The sequence below is a fragment of the Colletotrichum godetiae genome (assembly GCF_030913485.1).
Source record: "Colletotrichum godetiae strain CBS 193.32 chromosome Unknown BDP55scaffold_4, whole genome shotgun sequence".
NCBI classification, from domain to species: Eukaryota; Fungi; Ascomycota; class Sordariomycetes; order Glomerellales; family Glomerellaceae; genus Colletotrichum; species Colletotrichum godetiae.
The window spans coordinates 1,404,794-1,429,719 of record NW_026851252.1 but is presented as its reverse complement, the minus strand read 5'-3'; the positions used below and the strand labels follow the sequence as shown (position 1 = coordinate 1,429,719).

The following is a 24,926-nucleotide window of genomic DNA, read 5'->3' as shown; positions in this document are numbered from 1 at the left end:
TGGTGGCAACCTTGTTGGCTCAATTGTCTAACTGACTACCAAACAACCACTTCTCAAAACCACTTCCCAAATGCGGTGCCTCTTCTGTAGAGACCCGTGTAAGAATCGAAATGTATGTATTCCAAGGTACAAACAAGAAGCGAATCCAGTTGCCCTTGAGCTTGCTCGTGTTCCCCAAGCTTTGCTTCTCCTAGTTCAAAGGTGTGTATGTCACTGATCGTCATCATCGTTAAAAAAGAATTTCGCGCGATCATTCTCGCACACAAAAAAAGGGGATGCTTTTCCAAACAACCCCGCCGAGTCCCATTGTCCAAAAAACGTCTCAGACTCCCATCCCAGCCACGGCCCTAGAATGTCTAACGAAGAAAAGTTTGATACAGGCGCAACCCAAAGGCTGGTGGCGCGCATAGGCTCGATGGACAAGCCGCTTAGTTGCGGTTGCTGCGGTGGCGGTGGAGGTGCTCGTGCTCGTGGACGTGGCGGCGAGCCTTGTAGTTGTCGGTCGAGCCGGCGGGGGTCGCGGCGGCCTTGGACTCCTCCGCGGGAGAAGTGACAGTGACGGTCTTGTAGACAGTCCTGGTCTTGCGGGAGCATGAAGATGCCGAGGGCTTGGGTACGACGGCGTTGGTGGTAGGGACGGCGGCGGCGGCAGACGTCTCAGCAGCCTTGGACGGCTCGGCGGCCTTGGTGCTGCTGGCCTTCTCAGGGGCGACCTGGATGGGGAGCTCAGAAGAAACGACGGCGGATGTCTTGGGGGCTTCCTCCTGGCTGACGTAGCCAGAAGTGGCGGCCTTGCTGGCAGAAGGCTGGACGGCAGAGGGCTTGGCAGAAGCAGCCGTCGCAGCAGACGAGGCAGACGAACCAGAAGGCTTGACGACAGAACCACTGCCGCTGCCGCTGCCGCTGCCTACGATAGAGCCGTAGGAGAAGCCGCTGAGAAGGTTGTCACCGGGAAGCTTACTCATGAGACCATCGACAACTTCGTCAACGGGCGAGGAAATCGTGCAGTCCTTGTCGGTGTTGAGGCCCTTGAGAAGACCGGGGCACTTGTCCATACCGGAGGAGCCGGCGTTGCAGTTGTCAATGATTTGCTGGAGAACGGTCTCATCCCAAGCAGCGATAAAGTCGGCATGGAGACTGTAGCCAGAGGCATCGCCGTTGGAAAGGACAAACGGCTGCGAGCCCTGGCCGGGAGTCCAGCGGCTGGCAAACTTGGGAGTGTCCCAGTAGACCTCGAAGAACATGTGAGGAACGTGGATCCATCCGGCAGGGCAGTTCTTACGGCGGCTGTTAGAGGCGCCCTTGTTGGAGGGCCAAGCCATACTCTCGTAGTCGGTCAGGGCGGCATTAGGGTTGTAGCAGGAAGGCATGTGGACATCGGCGCGAAGAGGGGAAGCGTAGCCATCGCAGTTCTGGTCGGGGAAACCGACTCCGGAGCCGTCGTTGTTGGGGTCGACGATACCGGCGGTGGTGCCGTCAGAGTTGGCGGGGTACGACGGCGGGTTGTAGTTGGATCTGGGGCAAGTCCACTGAACAGGCTGGATCGGGCCGTCCGCGGGCTCGAGGTTCTGCTTGCCTCCGGAGGAGGGGGCAACACGAGTGGAGGCGTTACCGCTGAAGATCTGCAGGCCCTTGGGGAAGGCTTTGATCTCATCGTCGGTGCCATCGAAGCTGGGCAGTGTTAGTAAGAACCCGATCCAGGGGCCGATCACACTCACAAGTAGTAGACGTTGACGTAGAAAACATCGACCGCCTCAAACCCCTTGGTCTTGGGGTCCTGGAAGTACAGAGACGGGAACCAGTAGGCGCTGTTGTCGCCGTTGATCATGGCGTTGGTGCACTTGGATTGTGAGAGAGTCTCGCCGGTGGCCGACATGCCAAAGTTGCTTCCTCCCATGACGCCGTGGACGTGGGTCGCGGGCTTTCCGGGGTTGATGATGGGATCAACACGGGTCTTGACAAGCTGCTTGTTGTTGAAGCGGAGGACGGCAAAGGTTCTGTCATCGGACTTGGAGCCGGCCGAGACGGCGCCCAGAAGGGCAGCCAGAGTAGTGACAGCGGAGAACTTCATGGTGGTTGATTGTACGGTTGGTGATTGTGTGATCTGAGACGGGTATCAATGTGGTCGCTGGGACTCTTGCTGGCTGAGTAGGGACTGTATGGGTGCTGATACCGGAGCACCTGTTGAAATGAACGGTGTATATCGCGACTCGGTGAGTGACGGAAGTGGTGAGTGAGTGAATGAGACAGATCAAAGAGGGCTGTCTGGAAGTTGTAATGAGAGGACGTGCTCAGCAAGCTGCAGCGTTTTGTGGGTTGAAAAGGAATGATGAAAGGAGAGAATAAAATGCCCAGCAAGTGTCGACAGGGAAAGGTGGTGGAATGGAGAAGGTGAGGTCGGGGTGTATATCCACGGTGGAGGATGGAAGAAGTGGGAAGTAATATATTCATCGGACGGCAGCTGGGACCCAGACCCGGGCGGGACGGGGGGCCACACGGTGAGTGGCAGTTGGTAGGCTACGGCCAGGTACCTTGGATCTGGGAAGGGGGCCCGGGTGGTAGGAAGGCGCTAGCAGGGTGGCCAGGGACGCTCAGCCGTGACGCCATGGAGCATTCGTGGTACTAGGAAGTGGTAGTGCGGCTTTGCCAATCTGGCGATGGATGTCGATGGAGTACGGAGTACTCGAGCACAGGGCGGGACGGGTACATACTCGGGCAGGTAAAGCCTATAAGTCAGCGAGGAGGGTTGCATCGCGACAACGTGGTGGACAGAATTATGATGGAAGTACCTTGCGATAGGATGTATGCTCAAGCCACTTGTGAAATGGGATGAACAGGGACATCCTTGAGCTCTGGTTTCGTTCTTGCTACTATTTTCGAGTACATGTTCGACACAACCAAGACACTGTCCGTATGACTCTGGAGAGAAAAAGAACGGGGGAACAAGAGCCTAGACGAATCGTCCAGAGTACACCATAGAAGGTCGAGAAGAAACGAAACGGCGGCAAGCTGACTACCCCCCCTTGGACCCCCCGCTCATCTGATGTCTGCACTCACGCACTGGATAGGAGACGGGAGTGCACAAAAGTTGAGATGGTGTGCTGCAAGACTGGTTCCTGCATGGTGCATAATCATTTCTGGGTTCCCATTGGCTGAAATCGTTGCTCAACTGCCAAAATTGTGCAGGCCCGAGGTCAATTGTCGCTCAGTGTGACGCCGGAGCTGTTCTTAGGCTCTTAGCACGAAAAAAAGGCACGCTGACTCGCCCCTGGTTTCTGGGCTTCTTCTCTCGCTAGCGTTTGTGCCGCGCGACGTGGCGTCCAGTCAGCTTTCACCCAGACCACACCATACGGAAGAGAATACCTACCTACCCAACTGCCAGCCGACCTCCTGGGTAAAGGGCACATGGGCGAGGGCTTCAAGACTCAAGTGCCCGTTTGTGGCGCTGGAAAAGTTTGATTTGGCGGATCAGAGGCGTCCGTCCGTTTGGAAACACATCGCTGCCAGCACCACCAGGCTCCAGCGACTATCGACGCTCAGGGCTTGGTGGCGGTTGGGGACACGGGTCGTTGCTATATTTCAGGGGCAAAGGGCATCCACGATCCGGCCGATGACGTCCTGGCAGCCTGTCAAGTGCCTGCCTCTCTCTGGTTCTCATCTGCCATGTCTTGGTCCGTCCCGGTTGTCGTGAAGTGTTGATGACGGTGGATATTACCCTTCAAATAAGCACTGTGGGCTGCCGATGAGCTGGATAACTATATTCGTGCTGCATGCTGCGAAGGGTAGCAGGTGCAGATAACCATCTAGACACCTGCGCGGCAGCGCCTTCCACAAAATATCGCAACGTCTGTCGTTGCTGCCTCGATGTCTGCCGGAAGGGACAACAGGAGTTGCGGTTTAAGTTCTTTCCCGCTAACCTTATCCGGGCAAGCGGTGCCTGGGATGTTTATCCCACTTGCGCAGGGGCTCGCCCTTCCCAAATTGCAGGGTTTGAGACTTTTCCTAAGAAGCAACGGGCAGGAACCTCGAGACGGACGAGATAGGAAACCACATCTGAGTCGGCACTTGAGACTTTTCGAAAGGCTGGAAAGAGCGAGCACAGCTCCGACCGCATCGAGCTTCAGCAGCATCACCTGCGAGACACCAAACCCGTCATTCGGGAATCTCGGAGTCATTCCTCCAACTGAATCACCCTCTGAACAATCCCTTTATTGCCTCCCGACGGAATGGCCATGTCTCTTGATTGTCTTGACTCTTGACTCTTGGGTCCTTGGTCCTTGGTCCTTGGCTCCTTGGCCGGGCAAAAGAGTTTTCTAGCTGCATAACTTATGCATCCAACTTGTCGCTCTCCACCTCCATCCCTCGCAAAGCGTCTGTTCTGGTCGCGCGACGCTCGATCGGGGCACAATTCCCAGACTCAAACCACGGAACAATGCCATTCATTCTCGCTGGAGGACGATGGCGATCAAATAGTCGCTCTCCATTCCAATCCCTCGGTTCTATCCGGTCCAGGAAAGATGCCATACACTCGGCCCTCGCAGAGTCCAGACCTCTGTCTCCAAGGGCTGGGGATCAGCCATGACAGATCACAGGCCTGCCCGCAAGCTCTGGATTCTGGCCTCTGGAGTCCAGAAGTCGACTGGGTCGGCGGCTGGTGGAGTTTCGAAACGCCTGATCCTGGCGCCCATCCCATGTTCACCCCGTGTGTTCGAGAAAACAACCACGGACTGCCCGGCGAATCATGTCCTCCCGAGTCGACGGCGCTGCTGCGGGGAGATTGACTGCTTCCCCGGCTGCGACCTGGCATCAGCCCCCGGCCACTGCACCGGCACTCAGCTGCGACGAATTTTTCACAATGTCGGCGAGTCGACAAGCGCTAGAAGAAAGCCACAGTTCTTGTCTCTGGCAACCTGCTTGAAGGCGTTCCGATATAAAGCATACCACTTTGCGAGTTGTGTCTACAGCCCCGCGAGAACACATATGACACCTCGCTGGTGGTCGTCAGAGTGGCTGGGGACAGCGTGATGCATCTCCGACCGGGCGAGAATCCTGTCTGACATCAAGAGACTTTACCCAGAATGACGACGCATTGCCGTTCTGAGGGCTTTTTTGTGCACTCGTAGGACAATTTCACACAAAGATTCCTCTTTTGGTCTTCTGTCTCGAATCGCAACGGTCTCACTTCGACACGCGCCAGGTTGTCTTCAGCCAGCCCCGGAAACAGTTGCCCAGACTTGGGTCAGAGACAGACTCAGTATTCTTCGAGCAGTATCGCCGATGACAAGACAGCGTCTTGGAAAGACAACGGACTTATCCGGGCAAGGGCTCACCGACAAGTCCACCATTGTCAATACCACAGATTGAACGATGCCCGTCTACTACCCAGGTTCACAGCGTTTACATGGGATGGTGCAGCGCCACAGTGGCTCTCGTCGGGGTCTCAAAGTGCCAAGAGGTGGAAAACCAGGTTGCGAGTAAGTCCCAAGGAAACAGGCGAGATGACTGAACGGTCGCGCCAGGCGATACGAATTCTTTTGACATAATACCCCATATAGCAACAAGCTCTTTTGGTTGGGCAGAGGGGCTCTCCCTTTGCGCCCTGGGAGTCCCCCTGAGCCGCCGTTTGGCGGGAAATCGGCTGGCGCGCGCTTCCAAAACGCCCGGTCCCCAATGGCGGTCCGCTCAATTAGACAATCGGCAAACGTGAGCCAGAACTCGCTACTGGGCAAATTGATGATGAAACAGATTGTCTCGCGCCGTGGCTAGAAATATTGCAAGGCAGCGTGGTCATCGCATCTCTGCGCTTTCAACGCGGGATGTTTAGCGAGCCTGCCTACTGTCGTTTTAGTTGTAACGCACCTCTCGGCGACCGGCAGTTTGTCATGCACTCTAGGCTTTCTTCTTCCTATTAAAAGTTGCAATGGTCCTTGCTAGCCAAAGTGTCAGTCTGCCCAGTCTGCACCGCAGGGACGGATCGACGGCGCCGCACCATCCCGAGCCGGACCATAACCAGATGGTGTCATCTCATCTCTGGCAATGTGTCGCCTCTCAATCACTGACCCAAGCTCTCAGGCAAGCACAGCCGAGAAGATCAACGTGGCTTGCTGCTACGGAGCGTGGGCCATCACATCCCGTGTCCAGCTCTCTCGTGAGGGATTTCTATCAAATCGCCCTCCAAGGCCGAGGCCCTTTCGTGAAATCGGCTATCGCATCTGCTCCCGTCCCTGCGTGAGCGGCCTCGCTAGCACTTCACCATCGATCGCCTAGCTCCATTGTTTGCCTCCCTTGGCAACCCCCTCCCCGGGCGCATCTTGCGAGTGAGCTTGTACGTGCGCGCCTGTTTGGCCATGTGCCGCGCTCCCGGCCCCGATGATAAGGGTTTGCCTCGGGGCTAGGGCTGACAGTCACGGTCCCGCGCGGATAGGATCGACGGGTAGCTGCGTAGAGCCTTGGAGGGGTCGCGCAAGTGTCAGTGATGCCCAGTTTCGGGAGAAGCTGTTCCGACGAAAGACTTTATCCATCTGGTGGTTGCGCGTTGTGTTCTTGTGTGTCTTGATCACGGAACGAATCGCTTTGCAGAGATGACAATGTCTTATCCCGGTCCGTGACACTGCGGCTTTGGTCTCCGGATTGGCGTCGTGATTTCGTTGTGGTAACAGACTCTAGATATGCCGCGTAGTTTATGTCTGACAACTTCACACGTCGCACGCCGACCCTATGTGGCATGGCTCTTTGCATGATCTGTATATGCGTGACGCTGCCCCTCACTTGACGACCACTCAGCAAGCTGTCAATGTACTCTTGTATCAACATCTAGATATACATTTTGTCCTGAAGCTTATCATACGGAAAGAGACATCCGCCACTTTAGCTGCATATTTTGCGCAGTCGTATAACATCCAATACTCTTTTCCCTCACCCGACACAGATTCAGCGAACAATCCAACCCGACCCTCCACCGGGACGGCATCGTCATACCCCTCTCTACCTATCGTCCTCCTGCGGCCAGCAAGCGGCAACCTCGAGGTCACCATTCTGATCCACCTCAAAGCTGAGGGCGACGGTGCCGCCAAACTCGAGCGGACTGCCCTCCCACACCACAATGTCGTTGCTCTTGGGCAGACCGAGGATGTCCTCGACGTTGCCGGACACGAGGCGGATGGCTTCCTTGTCGCCGAGGTTGGCGTACTTGGCGGCCCACGCGGCTTCAAGGGCGAGGTCGTGGATGCGGTAGTCTGCGGGCATGACTGGTAGATGTTAGCTCTTCTGTAAACCGTGCTGCAACATGATGCGACTTACTGTCCGTGACAATGGCGACTGCAAAGTAGACGCCCGCCTCGCTGAGGATGCGGGCGACGCTCGGGGTCAGGGGCGGGCCGACGACGGCATCGCGGTGACGATAAGAGGAGGGCGCCGGGCGAGTCTCGGTGAGGATGAGGGGGATCTGGGACTTTGCGAGCTCCAAGGCAACCTATTCTGCGTTAGGCCTGTTGTGCTGTAGCATATGTGTATACTCACCAAGGGCGCCTCGGCACCGCCTTGAATGACGAGATTCACGTCTGGAAAGTCCTTCTTGATGTTGATGATTTGCTGAATGTCCCACTTCTCCTGTTAGCTTCGTCTTTGATACGTTCAATGGTAGACCTACGTGGTTATTGGCATTGATCACGAGCGGCAGCTTGCCCGACGCAACCTCACCAAAGGTCGTCTCATTGTGCTTCCCCTGGCCGTCGGCGAGAATCTTGCGGAGCTTCTTCACAGCGGTGCTAATGGTCCCCACGCTCTCCTTTGCCTTGTCGTCAATGGTAACGTGAAGCGCAACCTCGGGGCGGAAGACGCCGCCATCGAGGAGCGTTCGATCGGTGCGCGTGAGAATGCCGACGCTGACGCCGTTGACAAAGGCGCCGCCCTCGGAGCTGAGGGGCGGGGTGATGGCACGGGTGATGCCGCCGAGGCGCGCGCGGGCAAAGGCCTTGCCCTCCAGCTGGACGCCGTACTTTGCGTAGTCGAGGTTCTCTGGGTCGTTTCCGTCCTTCTTCGGGTCGGCATAGCCGTCTCCGGTGGAGTCCTCCGTCGCAATCTCAACCATGCCGAGGGAGGCTGTGAGGGCCGTCAAGCCGGGCAGGACGTGACCGTTGGAGAGGTCGAGGGTCGTGACGTCGGACTTGGATGCCACCTTGGCGACGGCCGCCGAGCAGTTCTCGGGCGTGCTAAGACAGGCGACGCTCCCGCTGTTGATCACAAGAGTAAAGTTCTCGCCGCTGACATCGCGGAAGACGGTGGGCACCTGAGGGTGGTTTTCCAGGAATGTGCTCGTGATACCGTTGATAACGAAGCTGGACTTTGCCTTTGAAGTCTTGCTGCAGAACGCTTCCCTCTCTTCTGGCTCGAGCTCCGTTCGCATATTGGGCTTCACGGGGAGGGACTCTTTAGCTGATGCTTCGTTAAAGGTCTTGCCCATGCTCTCCTGAACAATGTGATGCTTCAGCTGGGGGCTGCCATCAATGTACACCTGCAGGGGAGTCGCTCCAATAGACAGCGGGTGGGCATCCCAGACAACCAGATCCGCATCGTAACCAGGACGAGCGTAGCCAACGCGGTAGCCCAGGTCGATGGCCTTGGCGGGGATAGATGTGACAGACTGCAGAGCCTTCTCTTCCGGTAGGTGGAACGCGTGGCCGACACCCGCTTGGAACATGATGTACTTTGCATTCGTCTCGGGTGCGGTGTGGTCTGACTTGTAGGCCACGGGGATGCCATGCTCATTGAGGATCTTGCCAGCGGAGAGGCTCGGTGCGTAGGCCTCGAACTTGTACAGACTAAACTCGGCAAAGGTGGCGACGGTGACGTTTCTGCACTGGTCAGTATAGTCCACAGGTGGAAGTTGGTCACTTACTCGCCGTACGCTTTGAGCATCTCGGGAACCTGCCAGGCCTCGAGGGCGTGATGGAAGGCCCGGACACGAACGCCGTACTCGCCAGTGACCCGGAGCATGGTTTCAAAGTCCTCGGGGAGGTAGCAGTGGTTCTGCATGGAGACTCGGCCGCGGAGCATGCCGACGGTGGACTCGAGCTTGAGGTCGGCAGGAAAGCTGCCAGACTCTCGGACGAAGCGGACCTTGACCCCATCAGACAAGGTCGACACGGTGGCGACGCTCTCGCAGTACTCGTCCTGTTTCTGCATGTGCTCCTTGGCCTTGGCAAACTGCTCGCGGAGGATGAAAGCGTTGGCCATGCGGGTGTGGCCGTAGATGCGCTTGGGATTCTCGCCGCAGGCCAGCTTCATGTACCGATGGCGCTCCTCGATGGGGATATCACGTTCAAGCAGCAGCTCCTCGACGACGTACTCGCCCAGCTCTCCCGACTTGAGGACGTTCTTGATCACGGTGCCCTCTCCACCCATGATATTGGCAGAACCCGGCAGGATGAGCGACGTGGTGATGCCGCCAGACATGATGATGCGCGTGGCGTCATCGTAGGCCTTCATCGAGTCGAGGATACGCAGCATCGGGGTGAGCGGGCCATAGGTCTTGGTCATTTCGTTCTCGTCCTCGGTGACGGACAGAGCCGGCCACAAGCTGGCGGAGTGATGCGAGTGCATGTCGACCAGACCGGGAGTCACGAAGCGACCGTGCAAATCGTGTTCGGTGGCGCCATCAGAGCTGATGGACTTGGATGCCGTTGTTGCCAGCTCGGTGAACAAGCCCTTTTCAAACTTGATGTCCATTGGCTCGGAAGCAATATGCTCGCCGTCAAAGAAGGTCATATTGCGCAGCACCACCGGCTTATCTTGGCCGCGGACAGCGTTCCATCTCGAGTTGGACTTGCGGGACTCTGGCTGGGGACTCTCGGGGAACGTCTTGAGAGCCGCGCAGTGCTTCAAGGACTCATCGAAGCGGGCCAAATGGGCCGACGGAGACGCATGTCTCGTAGCATCGCGGATTCCAGTCTCTCGTTCAATGAGAAGCGTGTGCCAGGCGAGCAAGCCTCCGATGAATACGCAGACGAGCACGCGGGGTGAGATGAGGCTTCGGAGGAGAGTGCGGCGGGGCCGGATGCAGGGGTACGCGGCGGCTTCATACGGGGGCGGGACCGGAAAAGAGTCCCGGAAGAGGTCCGCCTCCTTGGAAGGGATGTGTGGTTGTGCCATTGTAACACGGTGCAATGTCGCGAGCAATGGTGACTGACGATTGGGGGCAGAGGTCAAGTTATGCAAACGAGAAACATCACATTATCGGTCTGCAAGGAGCTCAAATGTCAGATCGGAAGAACTTTCGATTGCGACACGCAGTCCGAGGTAGGAGCAACGAAGGCCCCCAGCAGCTTGGACGAGTTGGGAAGGTGCAATTGAGTTGCTGCTGGAGCTGTGGAAAGCTTGGGCACGGGGTATGTACTCAATCCGATAAGAGACGATATCTGTTAGTGATGTCTGTGCAGTCGAAGACATCTGACTACCATGGAGCGAGGAGGATACTTTGACCCACTGAAGCTTTATCGTCGACCAGGAGCTTCGTTGCAGGGACAGTGCTAGGGGTGACGCAACTCATGGTATCGTGAAAAGACGCGTCCAAATGCCCCGGAGTACGGAGTAAAGGCACGTACGATCATTCTAAGGTTCATATGAACACTGGTTGTGCCAACCAACAGAATATACTTTTCTAAAGTCACCACAGAGGCACAGACACACCCGGGTCATTCGCGAGTCGGGTCGTTGAGCAAAGTTTGCCATCATGGGAGGAAACTCGCCGGACCGGCCTCTCAACTTCCATCGACGTCGCTCCAGTCTCATTTTCGACACGTCGGCGGGTTGTGAGCTGGAGTCTCGAGCTGTCGTGATGTCGTACCTCCCTACGGAGTAGCGCCAATTGTCCATGGCAGATCATTTATTTAGATGAGGCGACGCGAAGAACAGACGAGCATCCTGGCATTGTCACTTTCCATAGCTAATTATCTACTTCGAGTACTCCGTACAGGTAGTAACTTGGTTGGTGACCCCCAGTTGCCCAGATGTTTCTGCACCATCTGCACGTCCTTCCCGCCCGTCTTCGTCTCGTCTTTCCCGGTTGGCTTGGGCCCCTCGGTTTTGGTGGGACTATGCCCCCCAAAAACGGCATCTGCCACAGTGGGCCCGTTTTGGCTCTGTTTGGGATTGTTTGGCCCTTGGAACCCCAGCTGCATCCAGCACCGCTTGAAGCTCCCCGGGCGAAAAGTCACCTTTAGCAATCTGCAGGGCATCATCTTTTGTCAGAATCCCATCAATTTTTTTTTTCTTTCCCTTCCACCTTATACTCGACCGAATTGTTTTTGTTGTCTCTTTGGCTGGACCCCAAGTATCGCGCCGGATCTGTCTTTCATCGAACTCCCATCTCTTTGATTGCCCTTACCTCATACACCGACTGTACAACACTCCATCATGCCGGAACCCAAGCTGGAGCAGGCGGTGCAGCCGCGCCCGCCGCAGTCATCCTTTCGACTGGCCGAGAGGGTGTGTCAGCTCGTCCTGGTCTTCTCCATCAGCTTCGCCGCCATGTTCATGATGATGACCAAGATTTCCCCCGGCAAGTGGCCGTTGACGGAGCCGTCAATAAGCAAGCCCAGGCTCAAGGTGTCGGGCCAGCGCGACTACCTCATTGCCATCTTCTCCGATCTGCACTACGGAGAGCAGGAATTTGGCTGGGGCATTGACCAGGACAAGAATTCCACCAGAGTCATGCAATCTGTCATGAAGAGCGAACAGCCCGACCTCATCGTGTTCAACGGCGATCTCATTACTGGCGAGGATACCCACAAGGAGAACTCGACGCTCTACATTGACCAGATTGTCGAGCCCCTCGTCAGGACGAACCAGCGGTGGGCATCCGTCTACGGGAACCACGACTCCAAGCACACCCTGGACCGCGAGCAGCTGTTCCGTGCCGAAAAAGGCTACGACCTCTGTTACACCACGTCCATGGGCGACAATCTCCCGGGCATCACAAACTACTACGTCCCTGTCTACGAGGGAGACTCCAAGGACCCCATCCTGCTATTGTGGTTCTTTGACAGTCGGGGCGGCACTAGCTACCAGACGGATTCCGATAACATGGACGACATTCCAAACTGGGTTGCCCCCGAGACGGCCGAATGGTTTACCAAAACCTACGACGACCTCAAGGACAAGCACGGCCGTGTCATTCCCAGCGTCGCCTTTGTCCACATCCCCCCTCACGTCTTTTTAGCTGCCCAGCAGACCAACCTCGACCCCGCCAAGTTTCCTGGGTTGAATGCCGACAGCCCGCTAGCCATCCAGGGCGAGGGCGGCGAGGACGCCCCCTTCGTCGAGGCGCTGCTCGAGGCCGAGGGTCTCCACAGCATCTATGTTGGGCACGACCACGGCGATTCGTGGTGCTCGACCTGGCCCGGCCACGAGGCCGGACTCGGCGCCGAGGCCCCATTCCTCTGTTTTGCAAAGCACACGGGCTACGGCGGCTATGGCACCTGGGAACGCGGCGCTCGGATGGTTAAGCTCTCCTTCACGCAGGGCGACGACCCAGACATGTCGGTGGAGAGCTGGGTCCGCATGGAAAACGAAGAAATTATAACGCGCGTAACTCTGAACGAGACCTACGGCCAGGACACTTACAATGGGGAATGAACACATGCGGGATGCACGCAGCACAACCACCAGAATGACGGCCTCCATCCTGCACACTCTTTATTTGGCACCGGCAGAGCTATGCCATGTCCCGCTCCCGTCGCACTGACTGGTCTCAAAAGCAAAACATGCGTGGGCAAGCAGTCGTCCCGAAGGATGCTGTGCACGCTGTGCCCCATCACTTCATTCCTGCACACATTCCTCTAGGCTCGCAGGGAAATTGCAGCATTCGCCCTGCGGTCAGCTGCCGTCAGCCAGCCCTTGGCGACCGTGCAAACGCCTCGCGGCAAACTAAAAAGGCGCCAAACAGCCAATTAAGCAATTATGGCAATGCCATAATACTATTGTGTCTTCCTTCGTCTGGTGTTCCTCGTCCTTTGCATTTTCCAACAGGACAGTCACGATGGACAGGATTCAGACTCGGACAGAAGGACCGCCGCCGAGATACACGGCTTCGAAGCCGGTCGACATGTCTCGGCAGCCGCTGCGATACGCTCGCCGCCCGATTTACATACTCGTCACCTACCTGGTGCTGCTCATCGTGCCATGGCTCTGCGTTTGCGTCATTAACCGAAAAACAACGTCCGACCCGTGGGGGATCATTATGCGGCAAGACCTCGACTCATATCACCGTTGGATCGCTGCGGCCTCGTTTTTCAGCACTGTGGCGGCTGTCATTGCTCTGCCATGCGTTGCCGCGCTGTTAGCCTACGGCGCAGTCGTCTTCTCCCAGCGCCGAGCCAAGCAGCAGACCCTCACCGTGAGGCAGCTGCTTGCCATTTCCGACTTGAAATGGACAGCGTTTGTCTCCAGCGGACAATCGTCTTCCTACCTCCTGCTAGCCACCGGACTACTTCTTCTCAGTAAGTGGACAAGTCTTTTGGGGCCTGCTCATTCTAACATGCAACAGCTGCCGTACAGCCGCCACTGCAGTCACTGCTGATGCCGCCGTCGAGCCGCCCGGTATACTCATGCGACAGCCTCCGATCGTTGAGTAAATGGGACCGGACATGCGACGGCAAGGGACAGCCGGCCCAGACAATTGGCAAGGATGCCGAGCCCGTCTTGCTCCGAGAGGCCAACGCCTCCCAGTTCGTCAGCACTGTGAGAACAAAGTTGGTCAACATCACTTCGGCCGACATCCAAGAAAACTTGTGGCGAGCCGACGACAACCATCGGAGCTTCGTTACAGGAGAGGACCAGACGTACAACGACTCTTTCTGGGTATCAGCAATTCCCGCCGGCGTTACGACGGGACCTCTCCGACAGCACTCTATCCGGCTCAGCTCAACCGCAGCCTGCGAGGTTGCAGACGAGTACCCCGCCAACTGCGAAGGGTACGCAACGTCCCTCCAAGGCTTCGGCATCAGCGTGAGAACGTGCATGCCTCGCAACAACACCGGCCCTGCAGCCCGTGGGGTGCCCCCGAGGCGACGACAAGAAGTCGATGAAGTGCTCTACATTGACGCGCAGATTAGCCCCGAAGCAGCAAAAACTCAAGACTTCTTATCGGAACCGGCTCAAAACGTCACCATCAAGTGTGTCGCCAAAACCACCCGCGCCTTTTTCGAGATTGGCAACCTTCAGACAGGATTACGTCCGTCCGACATCATCAGCGAGTGGCCCTCGGACGAAGACATGGCAGCGCATTTCCACGACTACGATTGGCAGGGTAACCTCATCACCAACGAGTCTGAAGACGACTGGATCCGCGACCGATTCCCCGGCTGGACCTCTACACAAGGCCCGCTGCGGTCTACCGCCGAGGCGCTCTTTGGCAACGGCTCCTACCCACAGGCCGTGCTTGACCTCTTGAGCCAGACCTTCCCGGACGGCCAGGTGCCTGACAACACCACGTCCGACAGCGATGCGAAACGCAAGGCGTGCTCTTTGCCGACGCCTCTCGGTGCATGGCAGCTGCCGTACAACTCTCACAACGACGACTACGACTCGTGGTACTCGTCCATTTACCAGGGGTGCTCGCTTGCAGAGCTTCCCAAGACACTGTTCCGGATCGCACAAGGCCTTCAATACGTCAAGGTGGCGCAGAGCACTCTCGGCGTCGGCATGTACTTGTCCAACGTGGCCGTCCTACAAGACGCGGCATCCAACGACGCCGCGAGGACCATTTACAACCTGGCCGGCACCGAGTTTGTCGCACCGCGGTACACGGTGGGCGCCACCGTTGCCATTAGCCTGCTCATCAGCATGCAGGCAATTGCACTTATTCTCCTCGTCTGCTACATTTACAGCCTGCCGACCTGGACCGACACCTTGGACGCCTTTGCCATGATGAGGCTGGGAGCACACTTGAGAGACTCGGTGGACTTTCCGCTGTTGGGCCGGGTCAGCCGGGAGGAGATGGGGACGCTGGATGAGACGGACGGACTGCTCGGTGTCGTCGTACGGGGCGCCGCGGGCAGGTCAGAGGAGGATCTCGAGCTCGCCGCTCTAGCTTCGTCCAGCACCGCACAGAGGAACGAGACATCCGCGCATCAGTATGCGAGCGTGAGCCCGCTATCACCAACAAGCACGGTCGAACAAGACCCTGCGGCACCGGCCACCCAAACGAGCCATATGGCGGACGCCACTAGGCCTGGGATGGATACTAGCGAGCTGAGCGAATACCTCCAAGGGGCCCCGCCGGCGTCCCCCACGACAACAACCACCACCACCACCACCACCACCACGACGGTGTCTTCCCCCCGGAGCCCGTCGCCGCCCCCGCCATACCTGCCGGCGAGATCGTCCAACAGAGACCAGCCGGTGAGGGGGCCGTTTGAGCTGGGGCTGGGAGCCCCTGGGCTCATTACAAGAGCGTTATGGGAACGGTACAGGCCGAGGTAGAATTGCATAGGGAGCACACGAAAAAAGTGTGTAAAAGGAGTTTTATTTTGTCACATCTATTTTGATACCCACAGAGAAGAAACATTTTCATCAATACTATATCAGCAAGTCTCCGGAATGGAGCAACACTCTACATTACTCGTCCCAAGACCGCAAAATCGCGTGAACGAGAAGGAAACAACGCCAGCGCCACCACGGACGCCGGGCTAAGAAAAGAAGTCTAACTTGCAAGTCGAGAGATCGCCGGCGCGGTTCTGGACCCCGCGAATGTGGATACCGCCGTTCTAGCTCCGTCTAGTCCGCCCTGCCACCGCCGATACAGAAAATGCTAAGAGTTTCAGGCGGGAGGATTTTTAGCAACCTCCAGAGGTCGTGCGTTTTGTCGTGGAGGTGGTGGTGGTGGTGGTTGGAGGACGTACCGCTAGCCTGGGAGCTATCCTGCGCGTTAACCGCATCGGGAGAGCTCCCTGCATCTCAGCTGGCCCGTTTTGGCAATTTTTGGGTTGGGTTGCTCCGGTACGCCGCGGTGGACTGGCAACACTTTAGACGCGGCGGCGCGTTTAGAGGGAGGGAAGGGAGGATGGGAGTTTTGCGACGGACTCGTTTGTTAGTCGGAGAGTTGCGTTCTTGGGTGATGGGAATGATTTGATGGACTATTTACGGGCTTCTTTGCTAGTAGAGAAGGGGGGAATTTTAGAGGGTAATTCTTGTTCACGTCCCCTTGCTGTGGTGGTTGGTATGCGGTTTTCGATAGATGGTTGGGTCCGCATTCCGCGATACATTGTTTTGCCTTCTTGCCACCTTGGGAAGAAAAAAAAAACCGCCTTGTTCTTTCTTGCTTATCTTGTTTCTGATGGCGCCTTTTCTTGATCAGCTCTGGTGATACCACGCGAGGAATGTACTATGACGAAAGTCTGTCCCTGACTCAGTTGCCACAATCAAACAAACGGGTTTGTCGGGGCCCAGATCACATCACCAAGGGCTGTATACCCCGCCTACGTATCTCCCGCTCAATCCTCTTCGGCATAGCATTGAGTCTGTCACATGCCCACCACGTGGCTTTCCCCTCCTCCTCCCCCCCGAGAAGCAACCGCGAGGTCTCATAAAAGTGATACAGCACAAGTAGCGCCCTCGGGTCGTTTGCGACAATCATGTCGAGCAACGGACCGAAGCAGAAGAGCGGGAAGGCGAGGATGTATCGCTCGAGGTCGGGCCTCGCGGGGGGTTGGGGATTCGTGGCGCGATGTTGCCAGAGGGCTAGGATGACTGACAGTCGCTCTACGATGCCGGCGAAGGCGGCTCGGTCTGCGTTGGTGCTATGATGCTCCGGGGCGACGGTGCCTTGGCTACCCGACGAGGGGGTTGGTGTCCGGCTTTCGGCCGTCATGTTGTCATATCGATCCATCAAGGCGCTCTGAATCCGGCCACGGCCCATACCCTGTTCCGCTACGATCTTGTCGAGCGCGTCGCATGGGGCGTCTTGCCATGCTTTGGCAAAGACGCTGTCTTTTCCCTGCGCCCGGGTCCCAGAGAGAAAGACGCGCACGCCGGAGCTGAGGAGGAAGAGTTGGTCCCGGGAGAGATCTAGGGTGGCGCCGGTGTCGTCAGAGCCGTCGATGAATTCGAGATTACACCATGTAAGGTAGTGTATAAGCTGAGCCGTGAAGAAGAGCGGGTCGTACCCGTCTCCCCCAGCCCCGTCGTCCCGGCCGAGTTCGGCGCCGAAAAGCGCGCAACTGCGGGAGAGCAGAGCCAGGCTCGCTTCACCGTAGACGGCGTCCTCGGGTCTGAGAGTACCAAGGTGCCGCGCCGAGACAGCGAGGATGGCCGTCATGAGGTACTCTGCCCGGAAGGCGAGCGGGAGGACGGACGCCCAGACGTCGGCGAAGCAGAGAGTGGGGATCGTCGCGTGCTGGAAGTGGTGAAGGAGTTGCATGTGAAGCAGGTTCACGGGTCCCGAGGGGTCTAAGGGGCGTGCCGGTCCTGTGCTGGCGGCGGCGGGCGACGTTCTCTCCGGGGTGGAGGACTGTTGCAGACGTGTGCATGGTTCGTTGCGGCGGATGCAGTTTGCGCAGGGGGTTGCTTCGTCGCACTGAATCCCGTGTAAGTCTTTTGTGTCTGGGGACCTTGGACTGTGAGGCATTGGGACTTACCTTTACCTTCCTTCTTTTGCATGGCGTGCAGCCGCCTCTGCTCTTCTTGTGAGCCTTCTTCTTCTTCTTTGGCTCTGTGTGGGTGGAGTCGATGAAGCGGAGGGATAGAGGCGTGGCGTCTGGGGAGGTGGAGGGGTTTGATGCTGGCATTGTCGAGGTCGTCTCGTGAAGTGGTTTTGGGGGTGGTTGCTGGGGTGAGATGAAGTGAGAGTTTCTAGCACCGAGAAGCCAGAAAAGTCATCCGGAATGAGAACAGTTGTCAATTCAGCCAGTGAAGCTGTCGACAGAATGAGATTGAGTGAGTCTGCTCCACGGCGGACAGTAGACGGCTGAGATGAAATCAGACAATAAGCTGAACTCTCGCATTCCGAAAAGGGAATGCGATGGAAGCGGGTCTGAAAGCGAGAATGGTTTAGCTTGCTGCAGTAAAGTAGGGGTCCACGACCGATGACGTCACTATGAGACGTCATGGATGATGGGACCTCTTTAATGAAATGAAGCTATCGTGAGGTTTTAACACCAGCAGAACACGACATGGATGTCTTTTATACATCTGTATGATGGGCTTGATTATTCACAAAGTGACTTCCCCCTTTCGAACAGCGTCAAACTCAAAACCAGGTGCCCCTCAGAATACGCCGAGACACAATGGTCCTCAATGAGAATGTGATGAGTCTGTGCCTGGGCTAAGATTTGCAGTCATCTTGGGTCACAATGGGTCAATGGGCTGCAATCCATTAGAGATACATGAGATAGTTTTCATGACTTTGGGCATCTCGCCAGTCTCCAGAGCGCTCACTCTAATGTCTTTCAACTCGCAATTATTCCCACCTGAAATCATTGAGTACGACCCTGAGAATCAACGAATACTGCTCGTGATTGAATCCATCTTCGCAAGACGTGTTAACATAGAGGGCCACCAAGATATAGTTCAGTCATCGTCATCAACCGAAATGGACTCATCTACATCTACACTGAGTCCTCCGGAGCAGAGCCAAATCACCATACCATCAGGCGATCCCGACGCCACTAACTCCCCATCTCCAGATATAAACGCCACCACCTCTCCCAGTCTCACAATCAAAAGCGACCTCATCATTCTACCCAACCCAGAAGCCCGCGTCGGCCCTATCCGCGCATTAACCGAGGACCCAACCCAGCACACACTACACCTCTTCGCCGACGCCTCTTTCCGTAGGCACAGAAGCCACAAGGGCCCCTCGACGCCGTCTTCTGGAAACCGTGGCCTTGTACAGATCCCATCGATCCGTGGCACTCGCGCGCCTTCCAGATCCTCGCGTGTCGCAACTCCGCACAAGCAGAACTCTACGCCGTCGTCGCATCCCTCAAGACGGCAGCGCTCCTGGCCCGTTTGATGCCGGACCTGAGACGGGTGACTGTCTTTTCCGACTGCCAGGCCGTCATGAACGCACTCGCCGCAGGGGAAGGCGACCACTTCACCACCTTGGACCCCCTCGTCAAACGCGCCTTTGAAGCGTGCGACTCTCTGTGGGACGATAGGAACGCCAGAGTCGCTGTGTGCTGGTGTCCCGGCCATATCGGCTTCGGTGGCAACGAAAAGGCCGACGCGCTGTCAAGAGAGATCCGACGGTATAACTTGAGGCACTTGGTCCCTGAAGAGCAGCCGGCGTGCGTGAGCGGGTATGAGATTCCGTTCAAGTATCTTGAGAGGGCGCGCCGCAGGCACTGGTGGAGGGATGGGGCTGATTTCGAGTGGACGGCGAATATGCCTCGCAAACACTTGTATCCGGTGGCTGTCGGTGTGGTCTGCGATGAGGAGGCCTGCGATGAGGCATATGAGGACGGAGCATACGATGAAGCTTACGACGATGAAGAGTACGGGTATGAGGCCGACGATGAGGCATCCGCAGACGAGCTCTCATCACACTGCTCCTCCGCAACCGTGCAAATCGAAACAAGAAAGCGCAAGCGTTCGGCGTCTGACCTACCAGACTATCCCTCCAAGAGACAAAGGACAGGCCGACCCGAGCACGGCATCAAGCCATGATAAAGCATTGGATTAGATTCCAACTCTAGTCCAAGGTCCATTGTACTCTCAGAAGCTGGCGCAAGTACAAGCACAAACTTTCATTCGTCTCCGGAATTCTTGTGGTTGCTGAACATAAAGATAGCTGCTGCGTCGTCGTCTCCATCTTGTGAAAATTGTCCATGGCTTTGCTACCTCGTTCAAGTAGCTCGTCGAAACTCGGCAACGTTATTACCCCAGCCAGTCGCTCCGCTAGCAGACGCACCTATGTGTGTCAAAATGTAAGCCTCGAGGCCATGGGCCCACGTCAGACAGACTCACTCTGTAGGCAGGTCAAGAAAAGAAGCAGGACGAACTTTGCGTCCCTTGCCGGCAAAGATCTTTGGCAAGGGGCTCCACAAGGAGCTGGATGGTGGGCAGGTTTGGGCAAGGCCGAGGATCGCAGCACTGGATGCGTAGACAAAAAGGGACACAGCAAATTCACTCGGTAGAAAACAACAACACCACCAAAAACATACGTCGTCATCAAGTGATTCTTTTGGAGAGTCTATAAATCCTGGCCCCCATGTAGTAAATATGCAGAGACCACGCACGCCGCCCGCCCAGATGACAGCACCGCCCAATGCTAAATGGAAATCCTTCACCAACGTCGGGTCATGCTGTGTGACATGACGTCCTTGTCAATTGCTTCAAAAACAACCGCTTTTTTCTTGTTTCAGCCAGGCCCGTTTTTCGGCTCATCAAACTCCTACCATGTCTAGCTGAGGGGGAAAACGGCTCACACAACCCGCGCGCCAGCAGTGTTCCTTGTATCGTCGTGAGCCAAAAAAGATGTGTCTATAATTACAGTTAAGAAAGACTGCTACAGCGACAGTCCGCAGCCGACATGTACTTTTTTTTTTTCTTCTTCCTCATTTCCGCCGCCTCGTCTTGGGCGCGGGCGCGGGTTCGGGCGACGGCTCCACGGCCTGTCGCTTCTTGGCCGTCTGCTTCTTTGGTCTCGGAGGCGGCGGCGGCTCCGAGTGGAGATGGCCGAGCTCCTCCATCGCGGTGGAATTCTCCCACGCCAGGCAGCGGTAGTTTGTGGGTTCGGGCGTCGGCTCGTGCTGGCGGCCTCGCGTGCTCATGCGCTTCGAGTCGCGCCTTTTACCCTTCTTTTCTTTCTCTTCCTTTTCCTTTTCCTCCTCCTGTTGCTGCTGCTCCTCGGGCTCCGCGGCGGTGAGGTACGTCTTGCGGTTCTCCATGTGCTGAACAATCTTGTCGCGGAACGCCACGATCTCTTTCCTCAGCCGCAACTCGTTGAAGCCCCGGGGATCCAGCCACTTGAGGAGCTCGTCGACCTGCTCCGGTTCGCTGTAGTAGCCCCATTGGTGGGCGTTGAAGACGCTGGTGGGGCCCTCTTCTAACTTCTTCCGCTCCGGCACCGTCATGGCAAACTTGGTCTGGTACTCGGCTTGGTACTCGGGGTCGGTGTCAATGTAGCCTTGGCGCTCCAGCTCGTCGGGGCCTTGCACCCATATGCAGCCATTGGCGTACTCGGCGGCAGCAGTTGAGCTGTCCGGGAGCCCTCCGTACGGCATGCCGTTGCGTTCGAACCAGTAGTACCGGTTCCAGAATCGGTCCTTACCCAAGACACGGGTCCGGCCACAGTCGGCTTCGCGAAGGTCGTTGTCGATGACGGCAATCTCGTCTTCGCACTTTTTGATAAAGTCCTCCTTCTTCTGTATATCCTTGAGGACCTTGAGAAACTGTTTCGACTGCTTGGGTGCCTTTGCGGCTTCGGCGGCCTTTTCTTTCCGCTCTAGCTCTTCCTTGCGCTTGCGTTGCCTCTCTGCGGCGCGGTCGTTGGCGCGGCGGAAGTTCCGGCGGGGTGCTCCCTCCTCGTCAGAGTCGGCCACTTCGTCCTCGACGTCGGCGGCGTCGGCTGCCGACTCGTCCGCGTCCGTCATCTTGACGTCCTCGTCTGCCTTTGGCTCGGGAGGCGGCGACGGCGGCATGTTGTCGGGCAGCATAATCTTGCGCTGGTCGTTGAGAGCACGCAGTTCCTCGATGCTGTCGGGGGTCAGTAACGTATTCGTCAGATAGTCCAATGCAACTTACGCTTGCTTCCTCTGCCGCTGCCAGTCAATCTTTTCCTTGCGGAACGCCGTCATTTGCTCGCTGCATTCCTCCATGTACGTACGCATTGCCTTGGTCTGCGTTGTGAGCATGCAGATAATCTGTAGCGCCTGCACACGGTAGTTGACGTCGAGTCTGGCATAGTGCTCCTGCACCGTCTCCTGGGTGGGGTCCTCGTCGGGGGGACACAGCTGGGCGAGTAAATCTTCGCACGCCTCCTCCATCCTCTCGTTCTTGGAGAGCTGGTGCAGCAGACCGACAACGATTCTCTCCCAGCCGCCGTTTTGGAAATTGCGTTTTCTGAGCTCCTCGATCCAGTCGTACTCTTCAAGCAGGTCCTCGGCGCGGTGCTTGATCTCGGGCTCCACGTTCTGGCTTTCCTTTTCCGCAGCCCTCGCCTCGGCCAGCAGCCTCTCGGCCTCGGCTTTAGCGAGACTGCTTCGTGTGGCTCTTGCAGGCGGCCGATCGGTTTCCGGAGTCGGCTCCTTGGTCTCCTCCTCATCATCTTCTTCCTCAGAGTCCTCCTCTTCGTCTTCCAGCTCGGGCAGCTGGACGTTCACCTTGCCGCCGTCTGCCTCGGCGCCCACAACCTGCTTCAGCACAGCACAGTGGATTTCCTCAAATAGCTGGACCTTGGTCTCCTCTGATGCAACAGACATGGCTTCCACAAAGTCGTCAAACGTAAAGGAGTCGAGCTTGTAAATCTCGCAGTACACATTTAGGGTGTCCCACGTCTCCAAAAACGAACCAATCGACTTCATCGACAGCTTATCGCGTATGCTGGCGCTGCCGTTCACGGCTACGTCGGAGGCGGTCGGGGGGTCGTTGCAGAGGAACGCCAGGGCGGGCCTGACGACGCCCTCCCTCAGAGGCACCTGGAGATCCTCAATGGGGTACTTTGGTGGTGGCGGCGGCGGCGGCGGTGGCTCGGGCGCAGTCATGGAGTGCGGCAGCGGTTGATTCCGGAAGTTGAGCGGCAGCTGGAAGGGGTTCTTGTGCGGCGGTGCGTGGAAGATGCCAGCCTCTGACGGCATGTTTGGCGAGCCATTCTGGCCTTGGGGGAACTCTGGCGACTGATGCTTGCCCTTTTGGCTCTTGAATGCGGGCTTCAGCTCGGGCAGCCGCGCCGGGCCGTTCTGCATGGCGCCGTTGACGCCGTTGACGTCCTGCGTCGGAGTCTGGCTGGCGCGCTTCTGGGCCTGCAGCTGCTTCCTCTCCATCAACTTGGTATCGTAGCGTAGGTGAGGCGGGACCCGGGAGTCGATGTGGTACTGTGCCGCTACATCGTGCTTCACGAGCCACGGCGCTCCGTTCCATGCCTCACGCGTCACCGTCTTCTTGATGAAGGAGCGTAGAACCGACTTTGTGAATATTTTGCGATCGCGGAAGATGTGGTCATCGTCGACCACGGCCTCGACACCTGGGCGATCCTCCAAGCTGACCGTATAGCGTGTGTAAGGGGCGGTCTGGGTGCCGTCGGGCAGAATCTTGCCGCCGAATCGGGTCTTTTCTCGCACGACGCCCTGCAATCGCTCGCTTTCGGCCGTGCTGACGGTCACGGCTTCGCCGGGGTAGTAGTCGGCTCTGAACTCGTCAAACACCAAGTCGACAAGCGCATCGATTCGGGACACCGTTTGGAACTGGACGCGACGCAGGACAGGGCCCTTGAGGGCTTCAGGGAAGGCTTGCTCAACCTCCTCGGCACCGGCGAGCTATAGTCATGTCAGCAGGTTTTTGCGCGGCGATGGGGATGGCCGGGACGGACTTCGCTCTTGAGTGCTTCGAAAAACGTTAGGCCGGAGTGCCCTGTGATCTGGCAGATGAAGCGCCGCTACGCGCTGGGGTTAGTCTTGGCCCGTAGCCCCACCTGGCCTGGGACGTACCTGTTTGTAGAAATCCATTCTTCACCGCATTAGCTGGGGGCACGAACGAAACGAACATAAATGACAACAACGCACCTAGTAAGATAATCTTCATATTGGGCAAAGACCTCGCCGGTCTGTGGGATATGCCAGACCTGGGGGCCTGCATCAGTACTCGTCACATCGCTTATGAATGTCACTCTGCGAACCTCTGCATTGTCATCCTTGACGTCCTTGGGAGCCAGAAATTGCACCGGTTTACGCTTGAAAAGGACCTGGTACCTCAAGTCAGCGATCTGCGACCCCAGAGAGCGCGTCGGGAGGCCGTACCATGTTGGCGGTAGGCTACAATGGCATGGTCCAAGATTCGAGGTTCCGATTGCGCGGTGGGGCTGAAATCCAGCCAACCTTGTCTTCAACCGTACAAGTGGTCCTGTAGAACCTCGAGGACCATTTGCTGGGCGAGAGGAACGCGTTGTGGCGGTCTGGCGGGTGTGTTGTGGTCGCGGCCGGAGCGAGCGGAGGCGCGGTCGTGGGTGTCGAGCAGGGGGAAGACGGGTCGGCGAGTGCACTTACACGCGAGACTCGCGGGGGGACGCGGTGCGGCTCGCAGATGACGTGCCGGAGATGGCTGTATAAATGACGGTATCGATGGTTCGTGGTTGTGGTCGCGGGTTGGTGGACGAGAGGAAAACGCGCAGCCTGCGAGTCGTGGGTGAAACGACGGAAAAAAAACAAAAGGTGGGAAGGAAGTGGTGAGCCTTGGGGGGGAGGAAAGGAAAGGGAAAAAGAGAAGAAGGGCGCCAGTGAAAAGCGGTCCTGGCCCGCTTGGCCCGTTCGGCCCACGGTGCCTCCGCATCCCACCTCCCAGGCGCCTGCGCACCAGGCCTCCTTACCCTCCTCCACCCGCCACGACTCCGTCCACCTCGGGAATCCCACAACCGCGTCGGCCACCCGCGAATTTGTACTCGTTGGGCTCGCCCTGGCCGGAGCTTTCGATTGAGCACTCAACTAGCTACAAACACCGCGATTTGGTCGATTAATGCCGCGATATGTCTTGCACGACTTCCGGTCCTGGCGGGTAGCCTAATTTTCGTCAATTGCCTCCTCGGGGCCAGCTCCGGATGAGCACCGTTCCGCCACCACATTACATATAAAAGTGATTCAACGTGCTCATACGAACGGGTACACTGTTATCAACTCATCCCTACAATTACAGGTGTTACCGACACTCGGTGCGGCCTCTCGGTCATGATATCAACTCCGGGACGGTCCGCCGCGGCCGCTCCGGGCCTCCGGGCTCCG

At 57.3% G+C, this 24,926-nt stretch overlaps 8 protein-coding genes across 8 annotated transcripts; 3 read left to right on the top strand and 5 right to left on the bottom strand.

Moving 5' to 3' along the window:
• Positions 1-428: 428 nt before the first annotated feature.
• Positions 429-2,071, bottom strand: BDP55DRAFT_724122 (uncharacterized protein; the record flags this gene model as incomplete). The annotated part of the gene is made up of 2 exons (XM_060578849.1): positions 429-1,671; positions 1,719-2,071. 2 exons carry the CDS (start codon positions 2,069-2,071, stop codon positions 429-431), a joined length of 1,596 nt encoding a protein of 531 aa, XP_060435249.1.
• A 4,827-nt stretch (positions 2,072-6,898) lies between these two features.
• On the bottom strand, positions 6,899-10,430 carry BDP55DRAFT_267928 (uncharacterized protein). Its single transcript, XM_060566393.1, has 5 exons — positions 8,897-10,430; positions 7,649-8,852; positions 7,519-7,602; positions 7,300-7,471; positions 6,899-7,247 (listed from the first exon to the last, which is right to left on the bottom strand). The coding sequence occupies exons 1-5, from the start codon at positions 10,147-10,149 to the stop codon at positions 6,985-6,987; spliced, it is 2,976 nt and encodes a 991-aa protein (XP_060435248.1). The 5' UTR covers positions 10,150-10,430; the 3' UTR covers positions 6,899-6,984.
• Positions 10,431-11,242: 812 nt separating this feature from the next.
• BDP55DRAFT_267869 (calcineurin-like phosphoesterase) lies at positions 11,243-12,835 on the top strand. The gene has a single exon (XM_060566392.1). The coding sequence runs from the start codon at positions 11,413-11,415 to the stop codon at positions 12,631-12,633; it is 1,221 nt and encodes a 406-aa protein (XP_060435247.1). The 5' UTR covers positions 11,243-11,412; the 3' UTR covers positions 12,634-12,835.
• A 267-nt stretch (positions 12,836-13,102) lies between these two features.
• BDP55DRAFT_542009 (uncharacterized protein) lies at positions 13,103-15,480 on the top strand (the record flags this gene model as incomplete). The annotated part of the gene is made up of 2 exons (XM_060568274.1): positions 13,103-13,496; positions 13,544-15,480. 2 exons carry the CDS (start codon positions 13,103-13,105, stop codon positions 15,478-15,480), a joined length of 2,331 nt encoding a protein of 776 aa, XP_060435246.1.
• A 967-nt stretch (positions 15,481-16,447) lies between these two features.
• Positions 16,448-17,783, bottom strand: BDP55DRAFT_724118 (uncharacterized protein; the record flags this gene model as incomplete). The annotated part of the gene is made up of 2 exons (XM_060578848.1): positions 16,448-17,572; positions 17,634-17,783. 2 exons carry the CDS (start codon positions 17,781-17,783, stop codon positions 16,448-16,450), a joined length of 1,275 nt encoding a protein of 424 aa, XP_060435245.1.
• A 916-nt stretch (positions 17,784-18,699) lies between these two features.
• Positions 18,700-20,161, top strand: BDP55DRAFT_647390 (uncharacterized protein). The gene has a single exon (XM_060573772.1). It carries the CDS (start codon positions 19,009-19,011, stop codon positions 19,660-19,662), a length of 654 nt encoding a protein of 217 aa, XP_060435244.1. The 5' UTR covers positions 18,700-19,008; the 3' UTR covers positions 19,663-20,161.
• On the bottom strand, positions 20,154-24,385 carry BDP55DRAFT_267835 (uncharacterized protein). Its single transcript, XM_060566390.1, has 7 exons — positions 23,952-24,385; positions 23,831-23,896; positions 23,718-23,776; positions 23,643-23,661; positions 23,525-23,590; positions 21,742-23,471; positions 20,154-21,693 (listed from the first exon to the last, which is right to left on the bottom strand). The coding sequence occupies exons 1-7, from the start codon at positions 23,952-23,954 to the stop codon at positions 20,553-20,555; spliced, it is 3,084 nt and encodes a 1,027-aa protein (XP_060435243.1). The 5' UTR covers positions 23,955-24,385; the 3' UTR covers positions 20,154-20,552.
• Positions 23,950-24,648, bottom strand: BDP55DRAFT_267843 (uncharacterized protein). Its single transcript, XM_060566391.1, has one exon. The coding sequence runs from the start codon at positions 24,478-24,480 to the stop codon at positions 24,037-24,039; it is 444 nt and encodes a 147-aa protein (XP_060435242.1). The 5' UTR covers positions 24,481-24,648; the 3' UTR covers positions 23,950-24,036.
• Between the last annotated feature and the right edge of the window lie 278 nt (positions 24,649-24,926).

Excerpts from the sequence above, each read along its gene's own strand:
- BDP55DRAFT_267928 (XM_060566393.1), bottom strand. The coding sequence starts at position 10,149 with ATGGCACAACCACACATCCCTTCCAAGGAGGCGGACCTCTTCCGGGAC. Across the intron at positions 7,603-7,648 it reads TGATCAATGCCAATAACCAC|TGGGACATTCAGCAAATCAT; the intron begins GTAGGTCTACCA and ends TAACAGGAGAAG. Across the intron at positions 7,472-7,518 it reads GCGGTGCCGAGGCGCCCTTG|GTTGCCTTGGAGCTCGCAAA; the intron begins GTGAGTATACAC and ends AACGCAGAATAG.
- BDP55DRAFT_267869 (XM_060566392.1), top strand. The coding sequence starts at position 11,413 with ATGCCGGAACCCAAGCTGGAGCAGGCGGTGCAGCCGCGCCCGCCGCAG.
- BDP55DRAFT_647390 (XM_060573772.1), top strand. The coding sequence starts at position 19,009 with ATGCCGGACCTGAGACGGGTGACTGTCTTTTCCGACTGCCAGGCCGTC.
- BDP55DRAFT_267835 (XM_060566390.1), bottom strand. Across the intron at positions 23,777-23,830 it reads TCAAGGATGACAATGCAGAG|GTCTGGCATATCCCACAGAC; the intron begins GTTCGCAGAGTG and ends GCAGGCCCCCAG. Across the intron at positions 21,694-21,741 it reads CAGCGGCAGAGGAAGCAAGC|CATCGAGGAACTGCGTGCTC; the intron begins GTAAGTTGCATT and ends GACCCCCGACAG.
- BDP55DRAFT_267843 (XM_060566391.1), bottom strand. The coding sequence starts at position 24,480 with ATGCGGAGGCACCGTGGGCCGAACGGGCCAAGCGGGCCAGGACCGCTT.